This window comes from Gorilla gorilla, chromosome 18, assembly GCF_029281585.2.
Source record: "Gorilla gorilla gorilla isolate KB3781 chromosome 18, NHGRI_mGorGor1-v2.1_pri, whole genome shotgun sequence".
Classification (NCBI taxonomy): Eukaryota; Metazoa; Chordata; class Mammalia; order Primates; family Hominidae; genus Gorilla; species Gorilla gorilla.
The window spans coordinates 77,291,045-77,312,646 of NC_073242.2; the positions used below are offsets into that span (position 1 = coordinate 77,291,045).

Here is a 21,602-nt window from a genome sequence, read left to right on the forward strand (position 1 = left end):
GTTCTAAATGCTTTATATACTTATCTCATTTAATGTTACCCTATGAGGCAGCTCTCCATTTTACATGCAAGGGTTTCCATAAGGTCTACACCTGAGGGTCCCATGGGATTCCATGGGGAAACCAAGTCACAGAGAATGTGACTATATTGCTAGAAGTCACCCAGCAGCTAAGTGCCAGGGACATGGTTTGAATCCAAGCAGTGGCTACAGGGCCACTCCTTGGTGGTTAGCTACTCCTAACCACCATGCTCTACTGTCCTCAAAAGGTCTTCATTTTCTAGACAGCAACTGAAAGACAAATGCATCTCTAACTCCTGGCATGGACTTGAACATGCCCGCAGTACCATCTCTAAACCTCTGAAGCCTAGAGTCCCCCAAACCTCACCAAGTCTGCCACTTACTGGCCCGAGTACACTGGCAATGCAGAAGCAGATGCCCAGAAGTGCATCGAAAATCAACCTTGTTCTTTGGAACCTCAGCATCACCAGAAGCACTGAAGCTTTTTCAATCCCTCGCCTTGAGACTTCTTCTTCCCAAAGGCGGTGAAGCCTTGAAAAGAGGATAATGGAACTGGTGGAATCTCTTTGCATGTGACATCCAAACATCCTAGTTCTTGCTAGCCAGGAGCTTTGTTGCAGAAATTTTCAAACATAACAGAATAGAACAATGTAGTAATCTTCTGAGTACTCATCCCCCTTTCCAGAATTAAAAATGTTTGACATTTTTGTTTCATGTCTCTTCCCTTTGACTTTTGTTTCCTGGAGGATTTGAAGCAAATCTCAGTCATCATATCATTTTATCTGTAAATGCTTCAGTATATCTCTCTTTCAGATAAAGTCCTTTAAAAAACCATAGCACAGGGCCAGGTGCAGTGGCTCATGCCTGTAATCCCAGCACTTTGGGAGGCCAAGGCGGGTGGATCACTTGAGGTCAGGGGTTCGAGACCAGTCTGGTCAACATGGTGAAACCCCCGTCTCTGCTAAAAATACGAAAATTAGTTGGCACAGTGGCATGTGCCTGTAATCCCAGGTACTCGGGAGGCTGAGGCAGGAGAATTGCTTGAACCCAGGAGGCAGAAGTTGCAGTAAGCCGAGATCATGCCACTGCACTCCAGCCTGGGTGACAGAGTGAGACTCCATCTCAAAAAATACAAAAAACAAACCAAAAAAAAAAAAATAGTAACAATAAAATAACACTACAGTTGGGTGCCTGTAGTCCCAGCTACTCGGGAGGCTGAGGCAGGAGAATGGCTTGAACCCGGGAGGTGAGTTGAACCAGTGAGCCAAGATGGTGCCACTGCACTCCAGCCTGGGCAACAGAGCGATACTCTGTCAAAAAAATAAAATAAAATAAAATAACACCACAGTAACAATAATTATTTAATGGCATTTAATGCCCAGTCTGTATTGAAATTTCTCTAATTATTTAAACATGTCTTTATAGAGTTAGTTTCTCTGAATCAAGATCCAAACAAGGTCTAAAGGAGAAATCTGATAGAACTCTTGAGTTGCATTTTAATCTGTAAGCGTTTCCCCTTGTCTGCATTTCTATGCCATTTATTTGTTGGAGAAACTGATTTTTATTTATCCTGTAGGATCTCCCACACTCTGAACTGGACTGATTGCATCTCCATGGTGTTGTCTAACATAATTGTTGATCCCCTGTGCTTCCTAATAAACTGGTCACTAGACCTAAGGCTTAATGAAATCCAGGATTCCAGCTGTTTGGCAAAAAAAAATGTAAGAGGTGATGTAGTGTACTTCCTGTCACCTCACATCAGAAACCACATGATGTCTGGTGTCCCACTTTTAGGAATGTTGGTGGGGGTCAGTGGGTTAGGGTGTGTCAGCCTGACTCCTTCATTATCAAGATCTCCAACACTGATGACCATTGCCTAGCGCCACCTCCACTAGTGCTGGAAAAATGATGAGTTTTCTAATTCTTCCATTCCTTCTGTATTTTGTAGTTAGCGTATATAGTGAGACCTCATCTTTAAACAAAAAACAAAAACGGACTGATTGCAAAAGTGTTTGTGGACAGACATTGTAAGTAATGAAATTAAAAAGAGAATCAGTGAACTGGAAGAGAATAGAAGGAAATCAGGAGATCTTGTACTCACAATGGTTAGAGAAGAACAAGCTAACTCACATTGACTTAGCTGGTTACCTATTAAGCATCAAGTGTGTTTCCAGGTACATTATTATTATTATTATTATTATTATTATTATTATTATTATTATTTGAAATGGAGTTTCACTCTGTCACCCAGGCTGGAGTGCAGTGGCGCAATCTTGGCTCACTGCAACCTCCACCTTCCGGGTTCAAGCAATTCTCTGTGTACTTTAAAAAGTGAATTTATCACCTCTTTTGTTTCTTGCAACAATCCTATGAAGGACCATGAAATAAATTTATGATCCACTTTTTTTTTTTTTTTTTTTTGAGATGGAGTCTCACTCTGTTGCCCAGGCTGGAGTGCAGTGGTGCAATCTCGGCTCACTGTAAGCTCTGCCTCCTGGGTTCACACCATTCTCCTGCCTCAGCCTCCTGAGCAGCTGGGACTACAGGCACCTGCCTCCATGCCTGGCTAATTTTTTTGTGTTTTTAGTAGAGATGGGGTTTCACTGTGTTAGCCAGGATGGTCTCGATCTCCTGACCTCGTGATCTGCCCACCTCAGCCTCCCAAAGTGCTGGGATTACAGGCGTGAGCCACTACGCCTGGCCAATCCACTATTTTATACATAAAGACACAGGGCCCAGAAAGGGAAACTTGTCTGATATCATAGTAAGAGGTGAGATTCTGACTAATATCTGGCATTATCCAAAAAGTATTTCCTGGAACCATTTCTTTTTTTCTTACCAAATAAGTCTGAGAAGGAATGGGTCAAAGTTTACCCAGTTTCTGTACTCCATGTGAAAACATGTGCCTTCAATATGTTAAGTTGCTTTGTAAATCTCCAACACCTGGCTATAATACAACATTTCACAAACTCCTCTGACTACTGAATGCTCTTTATGGGGAGGCTCTTATGAGACTATAATTTCCAGAACACATTTGGAAACTCATTTTCCACCTGGTATCTCTCATGAAGCAGCTAGAGGTAGGAACATGAATACAGGATCTTTAAAATCACATATTCATATTCTCCCACCTTTTATCCTCATATTACCATGTGTGGTGGGTGGTACAAGAAATTTAATCACACAACTAGTTAGCGGTGGCTTGAGCATTGGGAGACTGGGCCACTTACCCAAAGTAATACTCAGTGCCACTGTTGAATGCCTGATCCAGAAGAGAAAATCAAAAGGGACTAGAAGTGGTCATTTCTAACTTTCTTGGGACAGGTGTAGTGGCTCACACCTGTAATCCCAGAACTTTGGAAGGCCAAGGCAGGTGGATCACCTGAGGTCAGGAGTTCAAGACCAGCCTGGCCAACATAGTGAAACCCCATCTCTACTAAAAATACAAAAATTAGCCGGACATGGTGGCAAGTGCCTGTAATTCCAGCTACTTGGGAGGCTGAGGCAGGAGAATCACTTGAACCCAGGAGGCAGAGGTTGCAGTGAGCCGAGATTGCACCACACTGCACTCCAGCCTGGGTGACAGAGAAAGACATCTCAAAACAAAAAAAAATAGTGATAAAAATAAAAGAAAAAAATGAAAAATAACTTTCTTGGGTTCACAAGCCTTGTGGTAAGTCTGATAAGAGATGTGAATTCTTGCTCCAGAGAAAGATCTCCAGCCCGTATGTACAAAATATCCATACCATTTTAGGAGATTCATGAACCCCAGGTTAAAAACCCTCACCTAGTATGAGGCCTCTTCCTACAGGAAGAGCCAAGTCGTCTGGCATGGACCCTCCCTACCACCCTTAGGCATCTCTGGTCATTATCCCACCAAGAGATTGTCTTTTAACCTATCCACTGGTTTGCCCAGCGCAGCTTCACCTTTGGACATTTTTGTCTGAGGCATCACGGACTGACAGTGGAGGGATGGTGTTCTCATCTAAGCGATTCCGTAAGCTTTGGATCATGAGCGGGGTGAGCCATGACACGGTGAGGTAGGAGAACAGACCAGCATTGTCCAGGGGCTGGGGGGCAGGAAACCTAGTAGAGGGGCCACAAGGATAAGAATGAATTCAGGATCAAGATTTTGCAAGGATGAATGACAACCATATTAAAACACAACGAGGTTACCCAGATCTACACACAAACATGTTTTCATGACTCTTATTTGTAAGTTGAAAACCATAAACAACAAAAGTGCCCACTAATTGAGGAATTATTTAAACAAAAACAGAGAAATTATGATCTACCCATACTATAAAATGCAAATGCAATGTAGATGTTTGGGGTTTTTTTTTCAATAAGGTTTGTTTATATGTAAAACACAGGAAGAGTTCCAAGCAAAAGCCAAAAAAAAGCCACTTGCAGATTAAAAACTCAGTATTGGCTGGGCACAGTGGCTCATGCCTATAATCCCAGCACTTTGAGAGGCCAAGGAGGGTGGATCACCTGAGGTCAGGAGTTCGAGACCAGCCGGACCAACATCGTGAAACCCTGTCTCTACTAAAAATACAAAAATTAGCTTGGTGTGGTGGTGTGCACGCCTGTAATCCCAGCTACTCGGGAGGCTGAGGCGTGAGAATCGCTTGAACCCGGGAGGCACGGGTTGCAGTGAGCCGAGATCACGCCACTACCACTCCAGCCTGGGAGATAGAGCACGACTCCGTCTCAAGGGAAAAAAAAAAAAAAACTCAGTATTTTTTTTCACTTATATAAAAAAGGAAGAAAGGAGGGAAAGCAGACAAAACAGTATGTACATTTATATCACATTGCTGATAGTGGTTGACATTGAAAAAGGAGTTGGAGTTGGCAAAGAAATAGGAAGAGAGGTCCTCAAGGCTTTAATTCTTCTGTGAAACTTTTACAAACAATAAAATTGAATACATACATAATTAAAGATGATAAGGTATTATCTTTAAGAATGATTTACAAATACCAAAAATGACTAAATTAGGGTATTGGGATTATGTGTTATTTTTCCACTTTTTTTTTTCAAAATTGCCTTTAAGGTTATGTGTTTCAATGGTAAGAAAATGCAATTCGAAAAGAGACTTGAGGACAAAGATGGGAAGATGAAAATGCCGAACTTATAAGATTTCTTTTGGGGGGTAGGGGAGAGGGACTATGACGTCTTTTCTCCACCCTTTCATATCCTCACAGCACTCTCAACAAGGCTGGCCACATGCCATTGCCAGGGATATTGGAGCAAGGAGCGGGTGAGGGGAGGGCAAGAGATTGTACCATTTGTGATCACAAAAGACAGGGCAAGACCTATGAGCCAGTGCTAATATCTTAAAGCCCCAACAGAAACAATATATTTATCTCAGATGAGGTTACCCAGGTGAACGAAAGTACCAAGGTTCTTTGTTCTTGGTGGAGATAACATAATTCAATATGGTAACAATGCAACTAGTATTGACAGAAGCTCAGATTTTAAAAATGGGCAAACAAATGCAGTTTGTTGCTAGATAAAAATCTTAGAAAACATGTTGGAAATCAACTTGGTTACTCCCATAACCAAGGCTGGTAACTTTAATGTGGCCTTTGAGAACCTGTCTGATCTGCCTGCCTCTGCAGCCTCACCTCATGCCACACCCACATCACACAAGACTCTCCAGTGACACTGGCCTCCTTCTTTCTCAGTTCCTGGACACATCATGCTGTGTTCCTTGCCCCTCCAGGCAAGGCTGTCCCACAGGCTGTTCCCTGATCATTCTTCTCCTACTCTTGCTTAGGAAATTCTTGTTCTACCTCTAGGTGTCACTCAGCTTAAGCCACTCAGAACCTACCAAGTTGTCATGGTTCTCCGGTCCCTCAACACTCGCATACTTCTTCATAGCACCTTCCTCAAACAGCTTGTAATCATGTCATGCACAAGTTTATTTGCTTATTGTCTTTCTCTCCCATGTGAGGTCCATGATGGCAAAGATCACGTCTGTTTGCTCACTGTTCTTCCCCTGTGATGTAGCACAGTGCCTGGCACATGTAGGTGCTCAATGATCCTTTCTGAATGAATAAATAATGAATGAATGGCTATGACGATGTGCCTCCCTGGTGGGCCTCAGGCTGCTCTGAAGGGATTTGGCTGTGTAGGGATGTAGTTATGCAACCTTCGCGAGAGGTCTAGTTGGGAGGGTTGGGGATCATTGCCCTGGTGGATACAGCTCTCTCCCACCACCCCCATCAGGACTCACCTTGGCTTGGGGCGGAATGGAATCATGGTTCTCAAGGCAGCATCGTACTTCCCCCACAGTGGGACAGCTGCCCTCCCTGGAGCCTCAGGATTTCTCTCTTGCTGACTCCAAGGGCCATCTTGGAGAGTGTAGGTTTTCTTGGAAAAGAAAAACAAAAGAGCATCAGTTTCAAATCTCGTAAATTCTGTCCTGAGGGAATGTTGGACCAGATGCCCATGGATAAATGGATTTTTCCATATCCTGCTTCCTAAAGAAAGGCTTCCATACCGGGAATAAGCAGGGGACCGAGAGTCAGGGCAACTAGATCCCAGCACTCGCTCTGCCCCACATTTACTGAGTGAGTCTGGCCCAGTCACTCTACCTTTTTGGATTTTTATCTGACAGTAAACAATTTAGACAGGAATAAAGGGTGCCATAGTTAGTCACCTGCAGAATGAGGGACCAAGTCACTCTTTGAGGGTAAATCTACTAAAAAGAAACCAACAAGTAAAAAAGCAAATCCTAAAATATTAGATGTTTCCCTTTTGACAACTAAAATAAAAGGACAGGTAATTTTTAGGACTTCATATAGAATAAATAATATATTCTATATAAAATAATACTTTTTAAAAGCACAGCAAGGATTGACAGAAAGAGATTCAGAATAGTGGTTACATCAGGTAAGAAGGGTTGGGGAATGACATGGGGGAAGACCAATTGTTGTGTGTGATTGTCAAGGTCCAAGCTGATGTATTGGTGATGGGTTTGCAGATGCTTATTATTATTATTATTATTAATATGAGTAAATGCATAGATAAATAGGTAATAGGTGATAGAGAGATAGATACAATCTAATCTCTATACAATATTATGCATAGAGATATGCATAAACCATGAAGGTATGCCGTGATGACGGATTATAATTGATCTCATTGTGGAAGCCTGAGGTCTATTTGAAAAAAATCAAGAGTAGCTGGGTGGGGTGGCTCATGCTTATAATCCCAGTGCTTTGGGAGGCCAAGACAGGAGGATTGAGGCCAGGAGTTCATGACAAGCCTGGGCAACATAGGGAGACCCCCATTTCTGTGAAAAATTTAAAAATTAGCTGGGCGTAGTGGTATGTGCCTATAGTCCCAGCTACTCAGGAGGCTGAGGTGGGAGGATCATTTGAACCCAGGAGGTGTCAGTGAGCTATGATTGTGCCACTGTACTCCAGCCTGGGTGACAAAGCAAGACCCTGAGTCAAAAAAAAAAAAAAAAAAAGAGAGAGAGAGAGCAAAAAGAGAAAAGAAAAAAAATTCAAGGGTAAATAAGTATGGGAAGAAATTGTTTGATGTAATTTATGACCATGGAGAATATTCTGCCAACTCAGTTTCCTGGTGTGCTGATGCTAAGAGATCTACTTACATAACTAAGTCCTGAAACCATGTCATCGCCTATGTCGATGCCACGATTCACGAGGCCACCAGAAGAGTTGGGCACCCAGTATGTCCTCTTCCTAGTCATTTTCAGTTTCTGCCAATTCTTCGTTTCCCAGAATCAGAGAATATGAAAAGACAGCAGGAGTTAGAAGAAGCTTAGATCTCGCCTTGAGCCGCCAGAAGAGGGGGCACTACCCTGCAGGGAGCATTTTGGGGCCATGCAGAGGTTTGGGTGCCTGCTCTTTCCTCTCCTTAGCCTGTGCTTGATCCCTCTTTTTAAACATCTTCTCAGGCCTCAGGCCCAAATCACTTAGTGAAACCTTCTCTAACCACCCTCCCCAACCCACCCCCAACACCGCACCCTTGATCCTGGGCAATCTCCTTTGATGTATCAAACTCCTGCTCGTAAAATCAGTCTTCTTGCTTTATCCCAGTCTTTAACTGTGTATTTGTTTGAATCATTATTTGTTCAGACTTCATTTATGCGCTACACAGAGAGCCTCATGAGCACAGGGACATGTCTGCTTTCCTCGCTGTTGAATTTCCTGGGCCTGGAATGTGCTGGGAGGAGAGCAGGTGCTCAATAAATGAAGAATGAATGGACGCATATGTGAATGAAAGAAACATCATTTTCCCTGCTTTCACTCTTGGTTTTCACAGACCCCAGAAGGAACCTGGGGACAAGTTAGGAGACTTAAATAATCAGGGTTCTTTTTTTAAAAAAAAAATATGCCTTTCATATTTGTTTTTCTGAGTATGTGACTCACTCCCTGTTTGACTCAGAATATTCATGTGCCTGGGACAAGAGAGAAGGTAGTAATTAGGAATATTCTGAAGAGATGGAAAGAGAAAGTGTGCAGCAGAGCCAGGGCCATGAGGGTGCAGCCTGTGCCCCGCAGGGCCCCACACTCAGAAGGGCCCCAGGTTTAGTTGAATGCTTTTCTGTTGCCATCCTGAAATTCTTGATAAATTTGAACACGAAGACCCACATTTTCATTTTCGTTTTCATTTTGCACTGTTACCCACAAATTATGTAGTTGGTTCTGGTGTTCAGATATAGCTTTTACCATTCAAATACTGAGGCTGGGTATGATGGCATGCACCTATAATTCTAGCACTTTGGGAGGCTGAGGCGGGAGGACTGCTTGAGCTCAGGAGTTTGAGACCAGCCTGGGCAACATGGCGAAACCCTGTCTCTACCAAAAATATAAAAAATTAGCTAGACGTAGTGGTGCACGCTTGTGGTCTCAGCTACTTAAGAGGCTGAGGCAGAAGCATAACTTGATCCTGGAAGGTGGAAGTTGCAATGAACTGAGATTGTGCCACTGTACTCCAGCCTGGGCAACAGAGCAAGACCCCATCTCAAAAAACAAAACAAAACAAACATTCAAATATTGGATTGCACTTCAAGCAAATAGACTGCAAGCTAACCCATTACTTTGTGAGAAGTTACTCTAGATTGCTTTGTCCCACTCCTTCCCATCCCACTTCCTTTTACCAAATCACAACCAGATCTGGTAGAGGCAGTTGCTGGAATTTTCCTACAGACCATATAAGATAGGCTTCCCAGCCAGGGCACCAGGCCATAGGCTTGCTTGCCATGTAGTGGTAGAATGTGGACACTTCAGGGATGATAGAAAAGAGAGAGAAGGAGGTGTATTAGATAAGAGAGAGTGACACACACTCTTTACAGCTCTGGGAGGAAGACTGGCTGCCATGAACCAGCCTAGAATATAGCTGCATTAAAGTAAAACTGGCATGATTCCCTAGAATGAGGCCCTGTGGATGGGGCCACGGTATATTGCTGTATGATTTATTCACACACAAAGATCCCCAGTAAAGGGAATAGAGCAAGGGGTGGAGGCAGCAAATTTCAGAGTGCAAGTCTCATATCCTTGCAAAGGGCTGCCTCAGTGCTGTGCTCATAAATGTTTGTATCTGTAACAAACCTGTGGTTGCAATTGGTGATTAAGTATAGTTCCAATGCTACTTGACATTTTGCTCTATGTTAACAAGTAAGAGGAAAGTGCAATACCAGAGATATATGTTGGTTGAATCTTCACTCATTTGTCAATGACCTGAGTAACTTTGCTGAATAGTTTTCAAATCCTGAAAGAATATTCCCTTATTTTATTTTACTACTCACAACGTAACGGCTACAGGCACCACACACTTGTACATTTAATCTGCATTATTAACATTTCCTACATTTCTTTCTTAAGACTAGACAATCAACAAAATGATATATCCAGCCCTGATATGTAGCCTTTGCCTATTTCTGTGGTGTAAACACACCCATCATGGCCGATTTCGTGATGTGATACCAACATAACTCCACTGAATGCAGAGCTGGGAAGAGATGCGCAGCACGGCATCATCATATACTGTTTCTACCATAGAGATATAATAGATGTAAGTAACCTCAGAAGTATAAATAACAGCAAAAGGTAGCAAAATAAGTAGGAAATGATACATTTTGAGTATTATCTTTGTTTTTGATGTAATTTATTTAATTGTAAGTTTATATAATTTGATTTTTAATAATGTTTGTGTTTAGCAGCTACGCTCTCAAAGTTCATGAAAATTTGACCAATGATTGTCATGAGGCAGTATGAACAGGTACCAGCCGACCACTGTGGCATCCATCTTGCGAGAGTGCTGCCTTTTCCTAAATCCTCGTCTTGCCGGGCACATCATTTTCCAATTCACTTCTAAGTGCTCTATGTGCTGTGGCTGGCTGTGCCTGGTGGTTAGCTTTCTTGGCTTCCCTGTGGTATAGATGGGAACAAGAAGTTGCTAAAAGTCTGGGTGAAGGGCTTCCCAGAAGTGGCATAGTGGACAACCCAGGTTGCAAACAGCTGAGAGTCATGGAGAGATCTTAGAGGGGGTTATGCTGCCAACAGAAGTGGGACAGGGGAGGCCTAGCAACTCAGAGAACATCCCCAGGTGAGTGAGCCAAAAAAGCACTACTGTGCAAGCCAAGATCCAGCTGGCCTGCAAAGACAGCAGGACAGGCAGTGAGTAAGTAGACAAAAGACCTCCCCTGGGAAAGCCTAGGAGCAGAGGTCACTGTGCCCAGGTTCCTGATTCTTTCTCTGCCAGGTGACAACTCCTAGACAGAGCCTTTAGTGAGAATTATTTGATAAATGACTTAAATTATTGGCTCAAACAAGATCTTAAAATGGTAAGCCAAAACATTTATTTTTCCGTCATTAACCAGCAAGTGGGGGATCATGAGGAAGACCAGATTTATAAAGACCAAGTAAAGAAATTAGATTTTCTCTCACCTTTCAGCTATAGTATGATTTGCCAACCTGGTTTATTCAAATACACCTGCAAAGAGAGGTAACGAAGGTTTCACAACTAGAGATGCAAAGAGATGCAATGAGGGTTACTCATCACATTCTGAAATTGCCATTTCTTTCCTTGTTGGCTTATTTGTTTTCTGCATACCTCATTAGAATGTAAGCTCTTTGAAACCAGGGACCTTGTCTGTCTTGTTCACAAATGTGTCTTTGGATCTAGAAGAGTGCCCAGCACATAGTGTGACTCTTTCCTATTCAAGATTCATCCAGGAAACTAACGACATGGAAAATGAAACCCAACGAAAATTAAGAAAATGCAAACATTGTAATAGTTATGTTTGCAGAACATCAGTCGCTCATCCCAAGCAAACGAGCTCAAGCTCAGCCACACATTAGCTTGGGCCTCCTTCCAGTTCCATGGGGCCCATCTCCACTTCCTGGACTGACCAGGGGAATTCCCTTCAGAACCTTCCTTGGCAGTCCCAGAAAAGTTCCCTGGACTCCCAATTCTCTTTCCGGAAGAAAATGGAGCTGGAGTTTATTCACTCTAATTAGTGTAAGACCATCATTGTAGTCAGGATGGAAACCAGGACATGACTGGGAATAACATAGAGAGGAAACAGCAGATGCTTCCAGCCCTGTGTTTTCCCAATCCCCAGAGGCAAAGGTCAGGATGACAAATTTGGTTTGGACGTGGGTTGTTTGTGTATGGTGAAACAGACTGTGAACAGGAGGGGAGCCACTGGAGCAGGGTAACCTGTATCATGGGCTTTCTGGAGGAGCTGATTTATTTCCATGTTCTTATGCAGCAGGGTCTAGTGTCCAAGACCAGAAGATACATCAGTGGCTAAGGAAGTGTCCAGGGCAAGGAGCCAGAAGCACCTGCCAGCCGGGCCCTAAAGAAGTTTAAGTGATTAGATCTTACTCCTCCTGTACCTCACCCTGTGCTATTTAACTTTCTCTGCTCTTAGGTTTATTTCCTTCTGTTAGTTCCAATAGCTTCAGGAGGGCATCTTGTTGCCTGAAGAATCCCCACATCTCAGTACCTGGCCTTCTCCTCAATTTCAGAAGCTAGGATGATCCTCTCACCTTGATCTTTGCATTAATCCTAATATCTGACAAGAATATTCTCCTCCCACCTCCTTGCAGAGCTGGTTCATTCTTGACATTCAGGACTCTACTCAAATGCCACCTCCTCAGAGTAACCTTCCCAGATCCCCTCTCTCCATACCACCTTCTGCATATTTTCCTAATCTACTTCCTTTACTCATCATATTCTGAAATTGCCATTTCTTTCCTTGTTGGCTTATTTGTTTTCTGCATACCTCATTGAATGTAAGCTCTTTGAAACCAGGGACCTTGTCTGTCATGTTCACAGATGTGTCCTTGGATCTAGAAGAGTGCCCAGCACATAGTATATGCATAACAAATATTCAATGGATAAATGAATGAAGCACATGCAGAGTCTGTCAAAAAAAGGAGCTAGGAAAGCCACACAGTCACAAAAGACTTCACATTTAAATTCTTGGTGTTCTCCAAAGTAGGCTGACACATCCCATCACAGAGATACAGTGACAGGATTGAAAGAGGGTTTTCATCAAGGAGGCAGGTTAAACTTGGGCCTATTCCCACACCACACCACATCTTCTATAGAGCAGCATTAATTTGTGTTTTAAAAACTAAATCCAGCCATTATTATGTGAACAGAACATTTATATAGTATTGTTTATTGTGGTTGTTGGGGCACATGTATGTATTAGGCCATTGATGCCTAGTGTTCCATTATGGGAATGCTAAGCATGTGAAAGTTATTTATATCCTACTGCTCAAGGTCATCACCGAGGTCTGATTGCAAAAATCCAAAAAAATTGCAACCTCCGGCATAAGTGGGTTAAAATTATTAAACATTAGTGTTTTAAAAATATACCATAAAGTTTGTAAGCTGGTTTTAGAAGTTCTTTGTTAAAACTCTGGAAGCCTGAATGAATGCAGCCCCTCCCCTCTTACCCTTGGAGAGACCCTTGATGAAAAGGTAAGCGCTTGGGAATCTGGGCCACATATGTTTTATCTCTGTATCACTCTCAGAATCTGTCACAGGGTAGGGTACATTGTACGTATCCAGAGAAGTGAATGAGACCCTCATTATAGCCAGGATCTTCAGCTACTGGCTCAACCTCTCTCCAGGCCCTGGTGGCTTAGGCCCCAACCTAGGATAATCCTTCTCAACTGTTTTTCCTTAAATCTTCATGTCCAATCCATCAGCATATTCTCTTGAAGCTACAATCAAACATAGCTTGACAGCAACTGCTCCTAGTCTAAGTCATCACTTCTTGCCTGGACAAATGCAACCACCTCCTGACTGGCCTCCCTGCTTTTGTTCTTAAATCCTTACATTCCATTCTCCACATAGCAGTCAAAATTAACTTTTGAAAATATAAGCTAGATAATGTTATTCCTCAACTTGATCTCTCCCATGGCTTCCATCAGGTTTAGAGTAAGACCCAAACTCCTTACCAGAGCCTACATAGCCCTCTATAATTTGACTCTGCCCACCTTATTGCAACTGAAATCACTAGGTCCCAAGCTCAGACATTCCAGGAACAGGTTCCTCAAACACCCTAAATTCATTCTAGCCACAGGGTCTTTGCAAGTGCTGCTTTTTCTGCCTAGAACAGTGCCCTTGGCCCCCACCCCCTAATCTTTGCATTGATCTATGCTTTCTCACACTGCAGGGCTCAGTTCAAATGTCGTCTTTTCAGAGACCTTCCCTGACCATCTAAAAGGCTTATTACTATCCAGAAATATTTTCCTTATTTCTTTCCTTGCTTATTGTTTGTTTTTCCCACTAGAATGTCAGCATCATGAAAGCAGAAATCTTGTCAGTCTTATTCCCTGATGTATTCCCCATTACCTAGAATAGTGTCCAGCAAATCATAGGTGTTCAAAAAATATTTTTAGTGAATGGTTATTGAAATGAATATTAAGCAATGTGAAAATGATGTTCAGTGAATGAATGAAAGAAGGTAGGATCCTGTCAGACAAAGAGCTTTAGGCAGGAGCTTCTAAGTTTCTATATTTGTGTCTCTCCCACAGCACCTAGTAACCTGATTTCTCTTTCCCTTATCTGTTGCACACATATAAACACACAGTTCTGTCTGCCCTACCTCATACTCAGATGTCTATGGGTCTGTTCCCCTGGCTGAGAGATGCTTGAGAGTAGGACCTTGTTTTGGGACCTGTCTACCCCTCTGCAATTAGCTCAGGGCCTGGCACTGAGAAGTCCCTTAACAAATAACTCTTGATATGAATGGACTTTCAACTCCTTCCGGAATTCTGAAAGCACTGCTGGACTTCACATTGGAGAAAATGTTCCACCTGCAACCTAAGGCCAAACCCAAGTCAAATCTCAACATGCAGAAATGGTCAAATCCAAAACAATTCAAGCAAAAAAAAAAAAAAAGATAATATTATCGGATTAGAATCCATAAAAACTAGGCCGGGCACGGTGGCTCATGCCTGTAATCCCAGCACTTTGGGAGGCCAAGGCAGGTGGATCACAAGGTCAGGAGATCGAGACCATCCTGGCTAACATGGTGAAACCCCGTCTCTACTAAAAATACAGAAAATTAGCCAGGCTTGGTGGCGGGAACCTGTAGTCCCAGCTACTCGGGAGGCTGAGGCAGAAGAATGGCATGAACCTGGGAGGCAGAGCTTGCAGTGAGCCGAGATCTCGCCACTACACTCCAGCCTGGGCGACAGAGGAGACTCTGTCTAAAAAAAAAAAAAAAAAAACCATAAAAACTAAATATCTGTAAGACCATACTAACATTAAAAAGTAATTGAGTAAGTAAATAAATGGGGGAGATGGAACAGCTCTTTCTTACAGTAGAATTCTAAATAATAAATGTAAAATTACATCTACAACCACCTGATCTTCAACAAACTTGACAAAAACAAGCAATGGGGAAAGGATTCCCAATTTAATAAATAGTGCTGGGAGAACTGGTTAGCCATATGCAGAAAATTGAAACTGGACCCCTTCCTTACACCTTAAACAAAAATTAACTCAAGATGGATTAAATGTAAAACCCAAAACTGTAAAAACTCTAGAAGGGCCGGGCGAGGTGGCTCACGCCTGTAATCCCAGGACTTTGGGAGGCTGAGGCGGGCGGATCACGAGGTCAGGAGATCAAGACCATCCTGGCTAACACAGTGAAACCCCGTCTCTACCAAAAATACAAAAAATTAGCCGGGCGTGGTGGCAGGCGCCTGCAGTCCCAGCTACTCGGGAGGCTGAGGCAGGAGAATGGCGTGAACCCAGGAGGCAGAGCTTGCAGTGAGCTGAGATCGTGCCACTGCACTCTAGCCTAGGCAACAGAGCGAGACTGTGTCACAAAAAAAAAAAAAACAAAACAAACAAACAAAAAAAACCTCTAGAAGAAAATCTAGGTAATACCATTCAGGATATAGGCACTGGCAAGATTTCATGATGAAAACAACAAAAGCAATTGCAACAAAAACAAAAATTGACAAATGGGATCTAATTAAGCTAAAGAGCTTCTGCACAGCAAAAGAAACTACCAGCAGAGTGAACAGACAACCTACAGAATGGAAGAAAAATTTTGCAATCTGACAAAGGTCTAATATCCAGAGTCTAGAAGGAACTTAAACAAATTTACAAACAAATTTAAAAACAAACAACCCCATTAAACAGTGGGCAAAGGACATGAACAGACACTTCTCAAAAGAAGGTATTCATGTGGCCAACAAAGATGAAAAAAAGCTCAACATCACTGATCATTAGAGAAATGCAAATCAAAACAACAGTGAGATGCCATCTTACACCAGTCAGAATGGCAATTATTAAAAAGTCAAGAAACAATAGATGCTGGCGAGGTTGCAGAGAAAAAGGAATACTTTTACACTGTTGGTGAGAGTGTAAATTAGTTTGACCATTGCGGAAGACAGTCTGGCAATTCCTCAAAGATCTAGAGGTAGAAATACCACTTGACCCAGCAATCCCATTACTGGGTACACACCCAGAGGAATATAAATCACTTTATTTTAAAGATACATGCACACGTATGTTCACTGCAGCACTATTCACAATAACAAAGACACGGAATCAACCTAAATGCCCATCAACAATAGACTGGATAAAGAAAATATGGTACATGCACACCATGGAATACTTTGCAGCCATGAAAAGGAATGAGATTATGTCCATTGCAGGGACATGGATGGAGCTGGAAGCTGTTACCCTCAGCAAACTAACACAGGATCAGAAACCCAAACACTGCATGTTCTCAGTTATAAGTGGAAGCTGAAGGATGAGAACACATGGTCACATGGTGGGGGAACAACACAATTTGGCCTGATGGGGGCAGGAGTAGGGGGAGACAGAGCATCAGGAAGAATAGCTAATGGATGCTGGGCTTAATACCTAGATTATGGGTTGATCTGTGCAGCAAACCACCACGGCACATGTTTACCTGTGTAACAAACCTGCACATCTGCACATGTACCCCAGAACTTAAAATATTAGGTTGGTGCAAAAGTAATTGCGGTTCCTTGCCATTACTTTTGCACCAACCTAATACAAGTTGAAGGAAAAATAATTAAATAAATAAATAAATAAATATGAAATTATCTCCTTACGTAATACTTACTAATTACAAAGAGAAAAATAGTAACTTACAGTGAAAAAATCTGGCAGATACCACCTTCACCAAGTAGTCAAGATTCAAATCGTCATTAATAAGACATTTCACCATCATATATCACATGGTCACAACATCACTTTTTTTTATTTTTTGAGACAGAGTTTCTCTCTTGTTGCCCAAGCCAGAGTGCAATGGCCTGATCTCGGCTCACTGCAACCTCTGCCTCCTGGGTTTAAGCAATTCTCCTGCCTCAGCCTCCCAAGTAGCTGGGATTACAGGCACGCACCACCACACCTGGCTAATTTTCTATATTTTTAATAGAAACGGGATTTCACCATGTTAGCCAGTCTGGTCTCGAACTCCTGACCTCAGATGATCCACCCATCTCGGCCTCCCAAAGTGCTGGAATTACAGGTGTGAGCCACTGCGTCCAGCCCACAACATGTCTTTCATGGTATTTGGCCCCAAAATGCATATCATTGATCTAATCGTGAGAAACAGTAGATAAACTCCAATTGAATGAACTTCTACAAAATAACTGACTGATATCCTTCAAAAGTATCAAGGTTTTCCCACTGCTCAACGAAATAAAAGAGGACACAAACAAATGGAAGAACATTCCATGCTCATGGATAGGAAGAATCAATATCGTGAAAATGGCTATACTGCCCAAGGTAATTTATAGATTCAATGCCATCCCCATCAAGCTACCAATGACTTTCTTCACAGAACTGGAAAAAACTACTTTAAAGCTCACATAGAACCAAAAAAGAGCCTGCATTGCCAAGACAATCCTAAGCCAAAAGAACAAAGCTGGAGGCATCATGCTACCTGACTTCAAACTATACTACAAGGCTACGGTAACCAAAACAGTATGGTACTGGTACCAAAACAGAGATATAGACCAATGGAACAGAACAGAGCCCTCAGAAATAATACCACACATCTACAACCATCTGATCTCTGACAAACCTGACAAAAACAAGAAATGGGGAAAGGATTCCCTATTTAATAAATGGTGCTGGGAAAACTGGCTAGCCATATGTAGAAAGCTGAAACTGGATCCCTTCCTTACACCTTATACAAAAATTAATTCAAGGTGGATTAAAGACTTAAATGTTAGACCTAAAACCATAAAATTCCTAGAAGAAAACCTAGGCAATATCATTCAGGACATAAGCATGGGCAAGGACTTCATGACTAAAACACCAAAAGCAATGGCAACAAAAGCCAAAACTGACAAATGGGATCTAATTAAACTAAAGAGCTTCTGCACAGCAAAAGAAACCACCATCAGAGTGAACAGGCAACCTACAGAATGGAAGAAAATTTTTACAATCTACCCATCTGACAAAGGGCTAATATCCAGAATCTACAAAGAACTTAAACAAATTTACAAGAAAAAATCAAACAACCCCATCTAAAAGTGGGCAAAGAATATGAAGACAGTTCTCAAAAGAAGACATTTATGCAGCCAACAGACACATGAAAAAATGCTCATCATCACTGGCCATCAGAGAAATGCAAATCAAAACCACAATGAGATACTGTCTCACACCAGTTAGAATGGAGATCATTAAAAAGTCAGGAAACAACAGGTGCTGGAGAGGATGTGGAGAAATAGGAACACTTTTACACTGTTGGTGGGACTGTAAACTAGTTCAACCATTGTGGAAGACAGTGTGGCGATTCCTCAAGGATCTGGAACTAGAAATACCATTTGACCCAGCCATCCCATTGCTGGGTATATACCCAAAGGATTATAAATCATGCTGCTATAAAGACACACACACACGTATGTTTACTGCGGCACTATTCGCAATAGCAAAGACTTGGAACCAACCTAAATGTCCATCAATGATAGACTGGATTAAGAAAATGTGGCACATATACACCATGGAATACTATGCAGCCATAAAAAAGGATGAGTTCATGTCCTTTGTAGGGACATGGATGATGCTGGAAACCATCATTCTAAGCAAACTATCGCAAAGACCGAAAACAAAACACTGCAAGTTCTCACTCATAAGTGGCAACTGAACAATGAGAACACTTGGACACAGGGTGGGGAACATCACACTCAGGGGCCTGTCGTTGGGTGGGGGGGAGTGGGGGGGAAGGGATACCATTGGGAGATATATCTAATGTAAATGACGAGTTAGTGGGTGCAGCAAACCAACATGGCACATGTATACATATGTAACAAACCTGTACGTTGTGCACATGTACCCTAGAACTTAAACTATAATAAAAAATAAAATTAAATTAAAAACAGAAAAAAAAAAGTATCAAGGTTGTAAAAGAAAAAAAAATTGGACGGGCGCAGTGGCTCAGGCCTGTAATCCCAGCACTTTTGGGAGGCCGAGGCGGGCAGATCACGAGGTCAGGAGATTGAGACCATCCTGGCTAACATGGTGAAACCCCGTCTCTACTAAAAATACAAAAAATTAGCCGGGCGTGGTTGCGGGAGCCTCTAGTCTCCAGCTACTCGGGAGGCTGAAGCAGGAGAATGGCATGAACCCAGGAGGCGGAGCTTGCAGTGAGCCGAGATCTCGCCACTACACTCCAGCCTGGGTGACAGAGCGAGACTGCGTCTCAAAAAAAAAAAAAAAAAAAAAAAAAAATATTGAGGACTTGCCACAGATTAGAGAACACCTAGGAGATTTCATAACAAAACACCTAGGAGATTTCACAACAGGATCTTGGATATTGGACCCTGGACCAGATCCAATGAAGGACATTAGTGGGAAAACTGGCAAAATTTGGGTAAGGTCTATAGGTTAAACGACAATAATGTTAATTTCCTGGTTTTGATCATTGAACTATGATTATGTAAGATGATAACAGACGAAACTGGGTGAAAGGTATATAGGAACTCTGCTGTAGTTTCGTACATCTAAAATCAATTCGGGCCGGGCACGTTGGCTCACGCCTGTAATCCCAGCACTTTGGGAGGCCGAGGTGGACGGATCGCTTGAGGTCAGGAGTTAGAGACCAGCCTGGCCAACATGGTGAAATCCCCTCCCTACTAAAAATACAACAATTAGCTGGGTGTGGTGGTGGGCATCTGTAATCCCAGCTACTCGGGAGGCTGAAGCAGGAGAATCGCTTGAACCCGGGAGGCGGAGGCTGCAAGCCGCGGATATCGCGCCATTGCACTCCAGCCTCCGCGACAGAGCGAGAATCTGTCTCAAAATAAATAAATAAATAAATAAATAATTAGTTCGAATCAAAAGTTAAAAACACTTCAAGTATGTGTAAAAAATTGAAGAAAACGTTAAAAACACTTCAAGTTTATACAATTCAAATAAGATCATCCTTCCAAATATACTCTGTAAGTGAGGCGAAGGTCGCTGCACGCTTGAGTGCACGTCTTTCCGCATATGTAGGACGCTCAAGTCTTACCGGGAGGCTCTCCTAGAGAGCAGCGCGAAGCCATGGCTTTTGGGCCCGGGGACGGACCGTAGCGCGTAGCCGGAAGCGGAGGCGCGGAGGCGGGTCTGAGGTTTGGTGACTGCGGGGCAGGCTGGGGGCAGCTGTCTGTTTGGCTCTTTTTGACAGCCCCCAGTGCGAACGGCTGCCAGCATGTCATCAGTGAGCCCCATCCAGATCCCCAGTCGCCTCCCGCTGCTGCTCACCCACGAGGGCGTCCTGCTGCCCGGCTCCACCATGCGCACCAGCGTGGACTCGGCCCGCAACCTGCAGCTGGTGCGGAGCCGCCTTCTGAAGGGCACGTCGCTGCAAAGCACCATCCTGGGCGTCATCCCCAACACGCCTGACCCCGCCAGCGACGCGCAGGACCTGCCGCCGCTACACAGGTAGGCCTGGCTGCCCCCGCGGCGGCGGCGGGCGGCGCGGCCTCCTCCGGGGACCCGGGCCCAGGCCACGGCCTGCCTTGAGCGCGAGGCTCGGTTCGGGGCGGCCTTCGCGGCTGGGTTCCGCCTCTCCGGTGCTATCACATGCAAAATGGGGATGTCAGATACCTGCCCCATGACCATGAATGAGATCGTTCATGAAGTAGTGCCTGACACCTGGTGAAACTACGCAGTTCCCTACCGTTCTGGATAATTTAATTTGAATCCTCTTCCCCCTCCCCGCAATTCCTCGCCCTCGGTCTTCAGCCTCCTAGGCCAGTGCTTTTAACTTTCCAGCTTTCTCCCCGGTGATCTCTGCCTTCACTTGCCTTCGCTTTTCACCTTTCTCCCCACTGCCCTTTACTCCTATCCGCCTCCCCTTTTCTGTCACCCATCATTTTTGTCCGCTGAGGCATTCTCTGCTCCGTGAGTTTTAACTTTTCCTGTTTCATTCCTAAACTGCACTATTTGTGGGTGCCTTTCTTCTATACTCCCTGCCACCCTTCTCCTTCTCCCCCTAATCCTTCTGTTTCCCTTTGTAAAAGGCCTTTACTGCTCACATTTTCGCTGGTCCCCCTTTCTGGAACTTTCCTAGCTTCTCACCTTTGCTCCTTCACTCATAACATTTCTTAGGCCCCAGGCTTACTACTATATTGCCCAGTACCGTCGCCCTATTGGTGTGACTTTGGGTGAGAGCTTTAACCTCTATTTCTTTTATTCTGCAGTTTGGAAACTGACAGCATCCATCTCTTAGGCATGTTATGAAGAATAAATTGAATAATGTGTATATTCCACTTTGCACCATGCATGATGGATGACTTTGCTGTCCAGTACTGTGTAGTGCATGTGGCTCGTCAAATTGAGATGATAGAGTTGCCAGTTGTCCTGGTTTGCTGCGATTGTCTGTTTTAGCATTGAAAGTCCTATGTTTTAGCCCCTCCGTCCCAGGGAAACCAGGAGGTTGGTCACCCTAAATGTGCTGTAAGTGTACAATACACGCCAGATTTTGAAAAAACTTTTTGATTAATACATTTTATATAGATTAAATGTTGGAAAGGTAATATTTTGAGTACTTGGGGTTAATAAAATGTTAAGATTTCTGCTGTTTTTACTTTATAATGTG

The 21,602-nt window shown here is 43.2% G+C and overlaps 2 protein-coding genes across 4 annotated transcripts in view; one reads left to right on the plus strand and one right to left on the minus strand.

The window, feature by feature from the left end:
• ABCC11 (ATP binding cassette subfamily C member 11) overlaps positions 1–20,497 on the minus strand; it is a 78,589-nt gene extending 58,092 nt beyond the window's left edge. Inside the window, exons 1-5 of one of the 2 annotated variants that reach the window (XM_055366642.2) lie at positions 20,031–20,497; positions 7,644–7,760; positions 6,258–6,394; positions 3,946–4,104; positions 402–549 (exon numbers count right to left, since the gene is read on the minus strand). In XM_055366642.2, coding sequence (XP_055222617.2) covers positions 402–549; positions 3,946–4,104; positions 6,258–6,394; positions 7,644–7,742 — 543 coding nt within the window. In that variant the 5' untranslated portion in view covers positions 7,743–7,760; positions 20,031–20,497. Of the gene's footprint in view, positions 1–401; positions 550–3,945; positions 4,105–5,646; positions 5,758–6,257; positions 6,395–7,643; positions 7,761–20,030 lie in introns of those variants that run through there. The other variant, XM_055366643.2, reaches the window with a different exon arrangement.
• LONP2 (lon peptidase 2, peroxisomal) overlaps positions 20,055–21,602 on the plus strand; it is a 119,043-nt gene continuing 117,495 nt past the window's right edge. Inside the window, exon 1 of one of the 2 annotated variants that reach the window (XM_004057621.5) lies at positions 20,055–20,443. In XM_004057621.5, the coding sequence (XP_004057669.3) occupies positions 20,211–20,443 (233 nt within the window). In that variant the 5' untranslated portion in view covers positions 20,055–20,210. The remainder of the gene's footprint in view (positions 20,444–21,602) is intronic. The other variant, XM_031002551.3, reaches the window with a different exon arrangement.